Below are 16,037 nucleotides of genomic sequence, written 5' to 3'. Positions count from 1 at the left end.
ATGAATGGATGCAAGGAAGAATTTAAATACCTATTTTATTAAAATAGTTGGTACAAAAAATACCTACCAGAAGAACCAGTTGCCAGGCTCGCAGCCACTGTCATCAGTTTGTTTCTGAGCCCGAACAGTAAGGTCAAAGTTGGATCCTGCATTTGGCCATGAGAAATAAAACATCCCTGAATTCAAAAACTTCCTTAGTGCTGTCACCCGTTCCTCCTCTTTGGGGTCTTCTTGAAGTGGGCAGAAGTCAATAGCTGTGATTTTGTAAACTTCCGCATCTAAAATTTTTCCCACAGTGGTGCATCCACTTACCAAGACAAGAAAGTGCAAATAAGAGTTCCCTAGGAGAAATAAAAAGACAGAAGAATGTAAGTAAATGCAAACATATAACCCCTTTTCCTATGGGCATGGAGAATCATGCAATCACTTTTTCTAACTGAGGATGGTGATAGACTTATATTTCTCTCCTTTAGACCCATGGTTCTGAATGAGAAAAAAATCGATCGATTCCCCCATTCACACTAAACAGTGTGGATGGATGAATCTCCTGCTGCTGGCTACTGTAATATGACAGTTGGCATACCTGAACAGTGGTTGCAGCTGATTGGCTACAGTCACTGTTTGCCAATGGCGTTTTTACCTGGCCCCCCTTTGATTTGCAGATTAAAAGATGTAAAGTATAAACGGTGCCAACAAGGCCACTCGTGGCTTGAATTTCATCTAGCTCACCAACAGCTGGCCAAAATTCTCTGTGAATTGCCAGGTTAAAAAGTGGTATTAAACTTGTTTAACATTTTTTATCCAGGCCTCCTGCAGCTACTGTATTTACCATAATGAAGTAGATCAACACTGTATACTAACACTGCATACTAGCACATTATAACAGACTTGTCACAGGAAGACCTCCAGCGTTGTGCTGTCACTGCTCCAGTACTTCCATCTTCACCCAGTCTTCCTTCCGAGTTGATTCCATGTGGCCGCTTGAATGGCTGGACCAAAATGACATCACTCTCACGTATGCACACTGAACTCAATTCACCGCGGCACAAAGTGCATGTCATAATGGACGCTGAGCTTTGCTTGCACGGCTCAGCATACATTACTGCTGACAGGCAGGAGGAAGCATTGACAGGTAGGGTTTTTTATGGCGGAAAAGATCCTGATGGTCCCTTCTGCCATAAAAATTCTACCTGTCATCATATTATTTGAATTTAAAGTTTAAAACTACTTTAAACCATCATGCTGCTCAGAAGAAGTCATAGAAGTCAGGGAGATCATGAGATATTCACATTGGCTCTAGAAGAAGAGAGAGCAGCGATCAGCCTTTATTATAGGAAGCCTCCTGCTGGACAACTGCATAGATCTGTTAAAAATACACAAAACACTCCGAGAGTCAAGTAAGATTTCACATGACTCTTTTATTTGGATACTATTTGCTTAACCACTTCCGGACCGCCGCACGCCGATATGTATCCTAACTTTGAAGAGGGATATCTTTGTTATGGCAGCAGCTAGCTGCCATAACCCTGGTATCCTCTTCTTTGGACAGCAGGCCGATTTCTGATAATAGTGGTCTCTGCGGCGGGTTCACTGCGAGATCACTTTTATCGGTGGCGGGAGAGGGGCACCCCCCGGCACGCTCTGGTGCCCTCCGCCTCTGCTTACCGTAGCCGTCGGCAGCGGCGGAGGTGATCGAATCCTTCTCCTTCCCAGGTATGGAGACGAGTGAGGGGAAGATGGCCCCCACCTGTCTCCATATCATTGCAGGGCAGAAGCAACGTCAAAACTTTTTATTTTTATTGCATCTTAGTGTAAATATGAGGTCTTTTTGACCCCAGATCTCATATTTAAGAGGTTCGGTCATGCTTTTTTTTTCCTATTACAAGGGATACATTTCTTGTAATAGGAATAAAAGTGGCACTTTTTTTTTTTTTTTTAAAGAACAGAGTAAAAATAAAAGGTAAAATAAATAAGATTTTTTTGTAAGCGCCTTGTCCTGTCGAGCTTGCATGCAGAAGCGACCACATACGTGAGTAGCGCCCGCATATGAAAGCAGTGCTCAAACCACACACGTGAGGTATTGCCACGATCAGTAGAGAGCAATAATTCTAGCACTAGACTTCCTCTGTAACTCAAAACATGCAACCTGTAGAATTTTCTAAACGTCACCTATGGAGATTTTTAAGGATAAGAGTTTGTTGCCATTCCACGAGCGGGTGCAATTTTGAAGAATGACATGTGGGGTATCAATTTACTCTGCGTAACATTATCTTTCACAATATAAAAAAAATTGGGCTAACTTTCCTGTTTTATTTTTCAATTCAAAAAAGTGTATTTTTTCCAAAAAAAAGTGCGTTTATTAGACGGCTGCGCAAATAGGGTGTGACAGAAAGTATTGCAACGATGGCCATTTTATTCTCTAGGGTGTTAGAAAAAAAATACTGTTTGAGATTCTAAGGCTCGGTTCACACAGGGGCGACTTGTCCAGGCGACTTTACCGCCTGACAAGTCGCGCCCCGTTCTGTACAACGGAACCATTCTAATAGGAGCGACTCAAGTCGCTCCGACTTAGAAAAAAGGTTCCTGTACTACTTTTGCAGCGACTTCGGGCGACTTGCATTGACTTCTATACAGAAGTCGTTTTGCAAGTCGCCGCTGAGGTCGCGGCAGGTCGCGGCGCTGCAAGTCGTGCCGCGTACTGTGTGAACCGAGCCTTAGTAATTTTCTAGCACAAAAAAAAACTGTTTTTAACTTGTAAACAACAAATCTCAGCAAGAGGCTCGGTCCTTAAGTGGGTAATAGGGAAATCCGATATAGGCAAAAGAATACCCCCTTTGTTTCCTGATGACTTCAATTAGAATATATGGTCAGTAGGTGGAAATAAAATACTTATATGTTAAATAAACTAAACCCTGCAATTATTTCTACTTGTTGGAGGTGTCACAAAGACAACAGAAAAACATACAAAAAGAAGGCAATTTGCCATTTTTTGTTCCCACTGCATTTGCATCATTATGGAATCTTGCGTGAAATTATCCCCATAACTGCTTATGCTAAATACAAAGTCACGATATAGTACAGATTGTCCAACATTCAAAGACTTCTTCTTGACATATTAATTTAAACCACACTTTCACATGTGCAAGGCCTGCTGTCCAACCCATCATCCTATATCTACTACATATATTATATTGTTTTTTTTTTTAGTTTTATTTTCACTTTTTATGGCTTCCACAAAAGCTAGCATGGCTTTAAACTCCACTATTCCATCCCAGTCAAGGGTGGGACAAGGCCAGGCCAAGGGAGCCTGCCTCTGCTCTGGCGCATCACAATGTTTACCTCATTAAAACACTTGGGGGTGATTTACTAAAGGAAAATATAAGTGCAGTTTCTCCAGAGCTTAGTAAATGAGGGGGAGCTCTGCTGACTTCCATCATCCAATCATGTGCAAGCAAAAATTCAGTTTTTTTTCCTTGTAAGTGATTGGGTATTCTTTGCAAAATGAAACTTTACCTCATTCACTAAGCTCTAGAACAACTGCACTTGCACAGTCTATTTGCTTTTAGCCAATCAACCCCATGAATGCCAAGCATGTTTGCTGAGCTTCCCCACCTGTAGTTACACATCTGGTGCCACTGGGCAAATCTGTCTCTTCCTAGTCCTTCCCCATTGACATCACACAGAATTCTCTGTTCCTGGTGGAATCCCACCTCCAGCACACACATTGGTCTTGCCCCGATATCCCTTATCCAGTAAGCACGCTCCAGGAACTCTTCAGTATACATTCCTACCACACACTTTGCATAATGAACACCAGCCACACTGAGCTGATACACCCAGGGCTTGATATACTATATGCCAATAGGCTGATCATTTTGCAATGGGATTCTCACTTGACAAGGGAATAATTTTCCATTCGTCTAGTGAATGTGAAAACTCAATCACATGCAAAAAATACATTTTTATATATATATATATATATATATATATATATATATATACACACACACACACACACACACACACACACACACACACACACATATACAGTTGTGGCTCATAAGTTTACATATCCTGACAGAATTTATGATTTCTTGGCCATTTTTCAGAGAATATTAATGATAAACACAAACATTTTTCACTCACGGTTAGTGTTTGGCTAAAGCCATTTATTATTAATCAACTTTGTTTGCTCTTTTTAAATCTTAATGGCAACAGAAACTACCCAAATGACCTTGATCAAAAGTTTACATTGATTTTGGCCTAATAACATGCACATCCTGATATGAAAAGATATCCAAGAAGAATGCCAATCAGCAGTTCAAACTCTAATCAAGAAGTGGAAAATGAGGAGTTCTATTCAAACCAAACCACGGTCAGGTAGACCAACTAAAACTTCAGCCACAACTGCCAGGAAAATTGTTCAGGATGCAAAGAAAAACCCACAAATAACTTCAGATGAAATACAGGACTCTCTGAAAACATGTGGTGCAGCTGTTTCAAGATGCAGAATAAGGAGGCACTTGAAGAAAGATGGGCTACATGGTTGAGTCGCCAGAAGAAAGCCATTACTATGCAAATGGCACAAAGTATCCCACTTACAATACACCAAACAGCCCAGAGATAAGCCTCAAACCTTCTGGCACAAAGTCATTTGGAGTGATGAGACCAGCTTTTTGTCCACAACCATAAACGTTTCATTTGGAGAGGTGTCAACAAGGCCTATGATGAAAGGTACACCATTCTTACTGTGAAACACAGAGGTGGATCACTGATGATTTGGGGATGTGTGAGCTAGAAAGGGACAGGAAATTTGGTCAAAATTGTTGGCAAGATGAATGCAGTATCAATGAAGTTTTTTTGGAAAAACCAAACCAGGGAGGTGGGACATTAATGGTGCAATAATCAAAACAATAAAGTTTTTGTTTATATAGATAAAAGTTTTTTACTATAAATATTTTATTATACAAATCTCATAAAAACATAGAGACAATCTATATAATCATACTAAAAATATTGTATACAACTTTGGAGTCCAACAAGAGGTATGGTTGAGGTCGTTGCAATTGATTTATCCCGACATGTTTCGCTTATTGCTTCATCAGAGGATAAGCCAACTACCAAAATAACAAAATCAAATAAGAAAAAAAACCATTAATTAAATTTAAATTAATGTTTTTTTTTCTTATTTGATTTTGTTATTTTGGTAGTTGGCTTATCCTCTGATGAAGCAATAAGCGAAACATGTTTGGTTTGGTTTTTCCAAAAAAAACTTCATTGATATTTCTAAAAGGGATGAGGTGCCATGTAATGGGGTGTTGATGGAGGTCTGAATCAGTTTCTTTTTTGATGAATGCAGTATGTTATCAAAAAATACTGGAGGAACACTTGCATTCATCAGCCAGGAAGCTGCACATGGGACGTACTTGGACATTCCAACATGACAATGATCCAAAACACAAGGCCAAATTGACCTGTCATTGGCTACAGCAGATTAAAGTGAAGGTTTTGGAGTGGCAATCGCAGTCTCTTGACCTCAATATCATTGAGCCACTCTGGGGAGATCTTTTCCTGTAAGAATTTACAGGAACTGAAGGCTTTTTGCCAAGAGGAATGGGTAGCTTTACCATCTGAAAAGATAAAGAGCCTCATCCACAAATACCACAAAAGACTTTGAGCTGTCAATGATGTTAAAGGGGGCAATACACGGTATTAAGAACTGGGGTATATAAACTTTTGATCAGGGTAATTTGGGTAGTTTATGTTGTGATTATTTAAAAAGAGTAAACACAGTTGATTGATAATAAATGGCTTCAGCCAAACACTAACCATGAGTGAAAGAAACGTTTGTTGTCATTCATATTCTCTGAAAAATGGCCAAGAAATCATAAATTTTTCCAGGGTATGTAAACGTATGAGCACAACTGTATTATATTCATATAATAAAATATACACATACATATACATATACAGTTAGGTCCATATATATTTGGACATAGGCACAATTTTAGTTTTTTTCAGGTTTACCAAAACATATTCAAGCTATAGTTATATAATGGCTATGGACTGAAAATGCACACTCTCAGATTTAATTTGAGGGTACTTGCATCCAAATTGGAGGAAGGGTTTGGGAATCACAGCTCTCAAGAATAGCCACTTCCCCCCCTTCCTTTTTCAAGGGAACAAAAGTAATTGGGCAATTGAATCAAAAGCTGTTTCATGGCCAGGTGAGGGCTACTCCTTCACATTTGTTTTGTACGATTTGAAAATCGTGAATCAATGCTCACCAAACTTCTACTAACACAAAATTAACAGATGGGGCCCAAAGAGTGGCGCTTGAGAAATTAAGTTCCTCTTTATACTTTTATAGTACATCACTACGTTCGTGTTTGTCAAACGACAATTTGCAGATAGTTAGTATGCTAGAAAAATTCATGCACACGCGTGTTTGACAACAATCAGACGCTCAGTCGTCCAACAATTAAATCATTTTGAGGTCTAAGTGTGGTATTTGCATTTGGAATCTATTGCTGTGAACCTACATCATGCATTTAAAGGAACTGTCCATGCAAGTGAAACAAGCCATGGTAAGGATTCAAAGACAAAACAAATCCATCAGAGAGATAGCAGCAACATTAGGAGTGGCCAAATCAACAGTTTGGTACATTCTGAGGAAAGAACAACTCAACTATTGAACTCAGCAACATAAAAAGGCCTGGAGGTCCATGGAAGACAACAGTGGCGAATGATCGCAAGATCCTCTCTATGCTAAAGAAAATCCCATTTACTACATCCAGACAAGTGAAGGACACTCTCCAGGAGGTGGGCATATCATTGTCAAAGTCTACAATCAAGAGAAGACTTCACGAAAGCAAATACAGAGGGTTCACCACAAGATGCAAACAATTCATAGGCCTGAAGAATAGAAAAGCCAGATTAGACCTTGCCAAAAAACATCTAAAAAAGCCAGACCAGTTCTGGAAAAGCATTCTTTGGACGGATGAAACCAAGATTAGATTGTACCAGAATGATGGGAAGAAAAAAGTGCGGAGAAGGCTTGGAACAGCTCATGAGAGTCACAACATCATCTGTAAAACATGGTGGAGGGAGTGTGATTGCATGGGCATGCATAGCTTCCAGTAGCAATGGGTCATTGGTGTTTATTGATGATGTGACAGAAGACAGAAGCAGCCGGATGAATTCTGCAGCGTTTAGAGAGATACTGTCAGCCCTGATTCAGCCAAATTCAGCAAAGTTGATTGGATGGCGCTTCACAATACAGATGGCCAATGATCCAAAACACACTGCAAAAGCAACCCGGGAGCTTTTGAAGGAAAAGCAGTGGAGTATTCTGCAATGGCCAAGTCAATCACCTGATCTCAACCTAAGTGAGCATACATTTCACTTGCTGAAGGCAAAACTAAAAGCAGAAAGACCCACATACAAAGAACAACTGAAGACAGTTGCAAAGCAACTGAAAGGAGGAAACCCAGTCTTTTGGTAATGTGCATGGGTTCCAGACTTCAGGCAGTCATTGCTAGTAAAGGATTCTCAACAAAATATTAAAAATTAGCATTTTATTTATGATTATATTAGTTTGTTAAATTACATTTTAGTTCAAATTAATTTGGATTGTTTTAATTGTATTCTGGTGGCATACAGAGCCTGTGTCCAAATACATATGGACCCAACTATAAATATATATAATTTTTTATATAATATTACTTATTGTGTAGTCCAGGATTGTGTTTGTGTTTTAGGACACACATTGGTTTCTCATGTGTATCCTGCCCCCTAGTATTCACAGCAGCAGTAAGAGGTCACTCCTGTACATGCCCTATCCCCTTTTCTCCTGTCCCTACTGCCTGCAATCATACCCTAGCTACTACTTTGCTGCACATACTGCTCAATGTCATACCCTTCTTGTTATATCCTCAGCCTTCCCCATTCTGGAATCCTTTTGCTTTTTGCTTTTCATTTGCTAATTATTTCTGATAAAAGCTTCTTACTATTTTCTAACCCACTTTCCATCCTCTCCATTAGCAATTTTATACATGGGCGTAAATTCCGGGATCTTCTTGTTCAACTACCAACTGTCAAAACAAATGCTTTTGGTTGGATTTTTGTGTTTTATATGAATTACTACGGTAATTCTAATGGTTTATTGCTGTCTTATGAAAGATGGTCTATGACCCACTGAAAGATTGGTGTCACATTTGTGTCTAATCAAAGTAACTCTCTATCCAATAACTACAATTTCATATATGTTAACATGTTGATATTATTTTAAAAGTTTTTTTTTTTTTTTTTTTTTTAAAGTGATTATAAAGTCTCGTTAAATTTTTTTTAATAAAATAACCACCATGTTATACTTACCTCCTCTGTGCAGTTGGTTTATGCACAGGACAGCCCGAATCCTTCTTTCCTCGGGTCCCTCTTTGCTGCTCTTGGCCCCTCCCTCCTATTAAGTGCCCCCACAGTCAGCAGCATCCTATGTGGGAACTGGAGCCGCGTCACAGCTCTGTGTGCCCCTTCGGACACGAAGCCCTGACCCGACCCCTCTCTCCCCTGATTGGCTGACTGACTTTGATTGACAGCCGCGGGAGCCAATGATGTCGCTGCTGTGTTTCAGCCAAATCAAGAGGAGTGTCCAAAATGGCTAAGACACTCATGAACATCACTGGAGAGAGATGGGGTTCAGGTAAGTAATTAGGGGGTGCTGGGGGGGCTACTACACACAGAAGGTTTTTTTATCTTAATTTATAGAATCTGCCTTTCCAACTCTTTTAATGAAAGCTGCAGATTTAAAACAAGGACTATCTTGTGATCCTGCCATGAAGATACTTATTCAAGTACTCCCACACACACACATAAGCCCTGGTGGAGACTACAAGCGGCAGTGCAAACACATTGCATAGGAAGACAGTCTACAGCAATGATGTGTAGCCAACACTGAAGCAAGTGACAGGAAGTAGCTAAAAAAGGCTGGAGAAGGTTAGTAGTAGTGGTATGCAAATCAGTTGAAAACGAAAAAACAAAAAAAAATGGAAAAAAAACACATGGCAAATTTTTATGATACACTGTGCTCTAGATAAACTGAAATCTAGTTAGGTTTTAAATCACTTTAAATTTTAATACATTTGCTAAGTAGTTAACGACATGCCGACCAGCGCACAACGATATACGTCAACTCAATGGCATGGCTGGGCAAATGGGCGTACAGGTACGTCTCCTTTAAGAATCAGCATTGTGGGTGTGGGACACCCGCCGCATGCCCCGTGACTGTGACCGTGGGTCCTGAGAACTCGATGTCCGCCGAGTGCACGCGATCGCGTCACGGAGCCGAAGAACTGCCTAGTGACATGACAGGGATCTACTGCTCCCTGTCATCGGGAGCAGTGATCTCTGTCATGCGAGTAGTAGCCCACCCCCCACAGAATCACTCCGTAGGACACACTTAACCCCTTGATCGACCCCTAGTGTTTAACCCCTTCCCTTCCAGTGTCATTTACACAGTAATCAGTGCATTTTTATAGCACTGATCACTGTATAAATGATAATGGTCCCAAAAATGTGTCAAAAAAGTGTCAGATGTGTCCACCATAATGTTGCAGTTGCGATAAAAATCACAGATCGCCGCCATGACTAATAAAAAAAAATTATAATACTAATGCCATAAAAACGATCCCCTATTTTGTAGACGCTATAACTTTTGCGCTAACCAATCAATATATGCGTTTTGCAATTTTTTTTTTACCAAAAATATGTAGAAGAATACATATCGACCTAAATGGAGGAAAAAATTTTTTTTTATATATATTTTTAGGGGATATTTATTATAGCAAAATGTAAAAAAAATATAGCTTTTTTTTCAAAATGGTCGGTGTTGTTTTTCATAGCGCAAAAAATAAAAACCACAGAGAGGATCAAATACCACCAAAAGAGGCTCTATTTTTTGTGGAAAAAAGGACATCAATTTTGTTTGGGTGCCACATCGCACGCAATTGACAGTTAAAGTGACGCAGTGCCGAATCGCAAAAGGTGCTCTGGTCAGGAAGGGGGTAAATCCTTCCGGGGCTGAAGTGGTTAAAAAATAAAGATCAATCTTTCATTTTAATTTATGTTAATGTACACCTTACATTTTTGAGTTGCCACAAAATAATAAAAAAGGGAAAAAGTCATCCAATCTTCCTGATAAGTTGAATTACCTGTACGGACACTACAGAGTACAATGGAAGATAAAACTTGGCAAACCGGTTTATTAAAGCTTCTTTGGAAAGTACTGCATTTTCCTTAAGCCTCTAATGACATTTCTAAACCTAAACTATTTAGTTACAGTCATTATAGATGTACTTTTCTCAGACAAAACCTTAGAAATACCCTTTAACACTGAGGGCATCCATCCAACAAGAATATAATAGGTTGGTTGAATCACCTGCCAGATTTTCGATGACTCCACAAGCAGTTTTTATCTCCACCACACTGCCAGCTTATACTATTTCTGATATTAAAAACACATCTAGCTTACTATATACACATCTTTTCGATTTTACGTGTCATTGCATCAAATTGATTAATCCCAAGGATAACAGCTGAGCCACTATAAACCAGATAGACTGACAGCTGTGTCACTGCATCAGCAACCTCTGCATTGCACAAGAACCTTATTCCCAATACAAGTGTGCAACATTAAGTTAATAATAGTATTATTATTATTATTATTATTATTATACAGGATTTGTATAGTGTCAATAGTTTGCTCAGCACTTTACAAAATTAAGGCAGAAATTAGAGCTACAATTGGTGATATTCAGTCAATTTTAAACTCTTTCCATTCTCCGAAAATACAATCATAAATAATTCATTCAGTAGTTCAATCGACTACCAGAATGTGGTTGATTTTGAAGTAAAAACCTGATTGAAAGCTTTAATACAATTTAATTTAACCACTTGACCTCCAGTTCTTTTCTGGGACTTTTTGTTTGCATGTAACGGTATTTTTTGCTTGAAAATTACTCAGAACCCCCAAACATTATATATTCAAGCAGAGGCCCTAGAGAATAAATTGGTGGGTGTTGCAATTTATGTCACTTGGTATTTGCGCAGCAGTTTTTCAAATGCAATTTGGAAAAAATACACTTTTTTGAGTTTTAAATGTACCAAAACACAACACAACACAATACCCAATTGTTTGGTTAAAATTTAAAAGATGATGTTACACAGAGTAAATAGTTACCAAACATGTCATGTTTTAAAATTGCGCACACCCGTGCAATGGCAACAAACAATATACATTTTACTATCCATAGGGGATGTTTAAAAGCCTTTACACTACAGTAGGGGTAGGCAACCTTAGAGAGATGGAGATCTACTTGAACAACACTGATGAAGATCTCCGGGGACAGTGTCCTGTTAGGGCCAGTTTACACCAGAACGCGGTGCCAGAAAGGCATGTTCCATGTGTGTTTTCTGCACCGTGTTTAAAACGCACTGCCTTTGTGATCTACTGTTGGGTGATAATACATTGTTAACCCCAAATGTAGATCACAAACGTAGTGTGTTTGAGCAAAAAAATAAAATAAGTCTTACAAGAGTGCAGGGTTCATGAGTGCGTTTCACTCAGAATGCAGGGTTCATGACTGCATTATGCTCAGAATGCAGGGTTCATTAATGCAGGATTCATGAGTGCATTATGCTCAGAATGCAGGGTTCATTAATGCAGGATTCATGAGTGCATTATGCTCAGAATGCTGGGATCAGGAGTGCTTTGTGCTCAGAACGCATGGATCAGGAGTGCGGTACGCTCAGCATTCAGGGATCAGAAGTGCATTACACTCAAAATGCAATGATCAGGAGTGCGTTATGCTCAGAATGCAGAGATCAGAAGTGCGTTACACTCAAAATGCAGGGATAAGGCGTGCGTTACGCTCTACTTGCAGGGATTAGGCGTGCGTTACGCTCTAAATGCAGGGATTAGGCGTGCCTTGTGCTCAGACTGCAGAGATCAGAAGTACGTTATCCTCGTAGACATGTGCACAATGGAAAATTTTGGTTAGTTTTGGTTCGTTGTCATTCGTAAAATACATAATTTTGTTGTTTTATATTCGTTATGTTACGTTAATTCGTTTTCGGATAATTCGTTATTTCTGTAGAGTGTCGCTATTCGTTATACTGAATCTCGAATCATGTCAAATTAATTCATTATATCCACTAAAATTTATTTTGTATTAGTTGAAATTCGATATTTATGTATGTATATATATTCGTGATAATGATTCGTAGTTTGGAAAGTAGTTTATTGAATCTATTAACACACACAATGACAATATCTCTTCTCCTCTGCTCAAATACAATACAACACCCTTCTCAGTCAGTTTTCGGGAATGCACTTTGCCAGTAATCCAACCTCCAGTACAAAATTAATCAGCTGATTGGACTGTAAGATTTACTTTGAGTAGACCTTTTGTTTCATTCGATCTTTAACCACTTAAGGACCGCCGCATGTAGAAATACGTTGGCAGAATGGCAGGTACGGGCACAAGCATGTACCCGTACGTGCTTGCCTTCCAGTGGGAGGGGGGTCCGATCGGACCCCCTCCCGCTGGCTCCGGTGGTCCGTTTAGCTTCAGGAGCGATCCGGGATGAGGGGATGGCCGTTTGTTTCTGGCCATCCCCTCTCGATCGCTCCTGGCGAATGAGAAGCTTCCCCCCGCCTTTGTAGTGTAAACACAGGCAGGGAGGAAGTGATGTCACTCTCCTCGGGGCGGTCTTTTTGAGTAAGTAGTAAGTGCACCAATAGTAAGTGCACCAATCACTACACTGACATGTAGGTACACATAGGCACACAAATCGCCCCCCCCCCCCCTCCCAGTCACAGTGTCACTGATTGCAGTGATCATTTATTTACTGATCACTGCATTTAGTGTCAGTTGTGACAATAAAAACTGTCAGAGCAGTTAGTGTTAGGTCCAGGGCAGCCCCCTACCCCCCCCCAATAAAGGTTTAACCCCCTGATTGCCCCTAGAGTTAACCCTTTCACCCCCTTTTGCCAGTGTCACTAAGCGATCGTTTTTCTGATCGCTGCATTAGTGTCACTGGTGCCGCTAGGTAGCTAGTTATTTTTTTTAGGTTCACCGCCAGGTTTTTATAGCGTTAGGTACCCCCATATACAACCCAATAAAGGTTTTAACCCCCTGATTGCCCCTAGAGTTAACCCTTTCACCAGCGATCACCGTATAAGTGTCACTGGTGACGCTGGTTAGCCAGTTATTTATTTAGGTTCCCCGTCAGGTTTTTATATAGCGTAAGGGACCCCCATATACTACCTAATAAAGGTTTTAACCCCGATTGCCCCTAGTTAACCCTTTCGCCAGTGATCACCGTATAAGTGTTACGGGTGACTCTGGTTAGTTTGCTTTTTATAGCATCAGGGCACCCACCATTTATTACCCAATAAAGGTTTAACCCCCTGATCACCCGGCGGGTGATATCAATTAGGTTTTAGGGTCAGATAGGGTCTGCGTTGCCCCAGGCAGCGTTAGGTTAGTGCCAGTACTGCTAACACCCACGCGCAAAGCATACACCTCCCGTAATGGTATAGAATCTATATCTGATCTGATCAGATCTATACTAGCGTCCCCAGCAGTTTAGGGTTCCAAAAAAACGCATTGTTAGCGGGATCAGCCCAAATACCTGCTAGCACCTGCGTTTTGCCCCTCCGCCCAACCTACCCAAGTGCAATATCGATCGATCACTGTCACTTACAAAACACTAAACACATAACTGTAGCGTTTGCAGAGTCAGGCCTGATCCCTGCGATCGCTAACAGTTTTTTTTGGTAGCGTTTTATATTTAAATCCTGAAGGCGGTGCTTGGTTTTCGGGGTCCCGTACGTGGCTAGGCTCCCAAAAAGTCACCCACATGTGGTATCCCCGTACTCAGGAGAAGCAGCAGAATTTATTTTGGGGTGCAATTTCACTTATGCCCATAGCATGTGTGAGCTATATATCATTTAGTGACAACTTTGTGCAAAAAAAAAAAAGTTTGTAATATTCCCGCAACTCTTGGCAAAATATAAAATATTTCATGGACTCAACATGCCTCTCAGTAAATAGCTTGGGGTGTCTACTTTTTCCTATTAGATTGTAAAAAATAAAAATCGCAGAGGCAATCAAATACCATCAAAAGAAAGCTTTATTTGTGGGAAGAAAAGGACGCAAATTTTGTTTGGGTACAACATTGCATGACCGCGCAATTACCAGTTAAAGCAGTGCAGTGCGAAATTGTAAAAAGACCTCTGGTCCTTAGGCTGACAATTGGTCCGGGGCTTAAGTGGTTAAAGAATTACCAAATCATGTCGAATTCATTCATTATAGTCGCTATGATTTATTTTGTATTAGTTTAAATTCGTTATTTTTTTATTCAGACAATCGGGTGCATCTGAATGTCCGAAAGATGCAAAATTCATCCGAATTTCAATTTGTTACGAAACGAATTGCACATGTCTAACGCTCAGAATGCAGATTTGGGGGGGGGGGGGGATTATGATGTGAAGGGTGGTAGAAGACACTGCTATGGAGGTGGCCCTGCCCATAGTAGTGTCCACTGCTCCCTTTACATCACCCCCCCTTGCACACACACACACACACACACACACACACACACACACACACACACACACACACACACACACACACACACACTAGTGTCCTCTTTTACCCCTTTGCCCTATAGCACTGACCTCTGGACCCCTTTTTTCATAAAATAAAATGTATATGAATATAGCTACATTTTTTTATATGAATATTTTTCATTCTTTATTCTAGCAACCTGTCAGAAACCAAGAATCAGAGTGAGACAGAAGTACAGTTAAAATCACACTGGTTTAATAATAAAAAAAACAGTTCAGGAACCGGAACGGATATTCACAAAAGCCCAAATTGTCAGAGAGCCAGAGATGAGCTTAGCAGAACAGCAAGCAGATCTGGAGCCAGAAGGAATGCCAGCCAAGCAAGTCCAACAGGAACATAGAAGAGCATCTCTAGATGTGACCAAGGCAAAGGCAGAAATCATCTGTACTGGACGGTTTAAGTAGGCAGGACTGACGAGCAGAATATCATCAACGCATGAGTCACTGTGGAGAGACAGGATCTGGCAATTAGCCGACAGCCGAGCAGCTAGCTTTGAGAAGGAAGGGCTGTGCCTAGTCCTGACAGTACCCCCTCCTCAATAACCCCTCCCCCTAGGAGGACCACCAGGCTTGAGGGGAAAACGTCTAAATCACGGAGGAGGACAGGGGCATGTATGTCCGACCATACCCTTTCCAATGCACCAGGCACTGTATGCACCCACAGAACCTATGGGAGTTAACAAAGGACTGTACTTCATACTCCTCATGATTCTCAACCTGTACAGGGTGAGGAAGAGGCCCAGAGGTGGTAAAGCGGTTGCAGACCAAAGCTTTTAATAAGGAGATGTGAAATACATTCGAAATACGCATATTAGAAGGAAGGTCTAATGCGTAAGCCATTGGGTTATTCCTACAAAGAATAAGGAAAGGCCCGATAAACTGAAGTGAAAAATTCAGAGAGGGAACACGAAGTCGGAGGTTGCGAGACGACAGCCAGACCATGTCCCCAACCTGGTAGGAAGGCGCAGGCAGGCATCTGTGGTCAGCATGGAGTCTGTACCTATCAATAGCATGTCGCAAAGCCTCCTGATCTTGTGCTGCTCTAACGCAGGACTACTCTATGGAACAAATGAGTCAGGCAACATGGAAGGTTGGAAACCATAGAACGCCATAAACGGGGACAATCAGGAAGCAGAATTAAAGGCACTATTGTGAGCAAACCCCGCCCATGGTAAGAGGTCTGACCAGTTGTTATGATGATCAGAAATATAGCAACGTAGGAATTGCTCCAAGGACTGATTGGCTTGTTCTGCGGCCCCATTAGACTGCAGGTGATATGCAGAGGAAAAAGCAAGCTGAACTCCCAACTGTGCACAAAAGGCTTACCAGAACTGGGAAACAAACGGAC

The 16,037-nt window shown here is 40.7% G+C and overlaps 1 protein-coding gene across 1 annotated transcript in view; it reads right to left on the bottom strand.

Annotated features, from left to right (window-relative positions):
• SYNJ2 (synaptojanin 2) overlaps positions 1-16,037 on the bottom strand; it is a 203,928-nt gene that overhangs the window by 129,595 nt on the left and 58,296 nt on the right. Inside the window, exon 3 of the mRNA XM_077486270.1 lies at positions 68-341. Within this exon, the coding sequence (XP_077342396.1) occupies positions 68-341 (274 nt within the window). The remainder of the gene's footprint in view (positions 1-67; positions 342-16,037) is intronic.

The sequence above is a fragment of the Lithobates pipiens genome, unplaced genomic scaffold (assembly GCF_037356315.1).
Source record: "Lithobates pipiens isolate NorthernLeopardFrog02 unplaced genomic scaffold, aLitPip1_a1.2 Scaffold_18, whole genome shotgun sequence".
Taxonomy (NCBI): Eukaryota; Metazoa; Chordata; class Amphibia; order Anura; family Ranidae; genus Lithobates; species Lithobates pipiens.
This window is presented reverse-complemented; position numbering and strand designations above follow the sequence as displayed.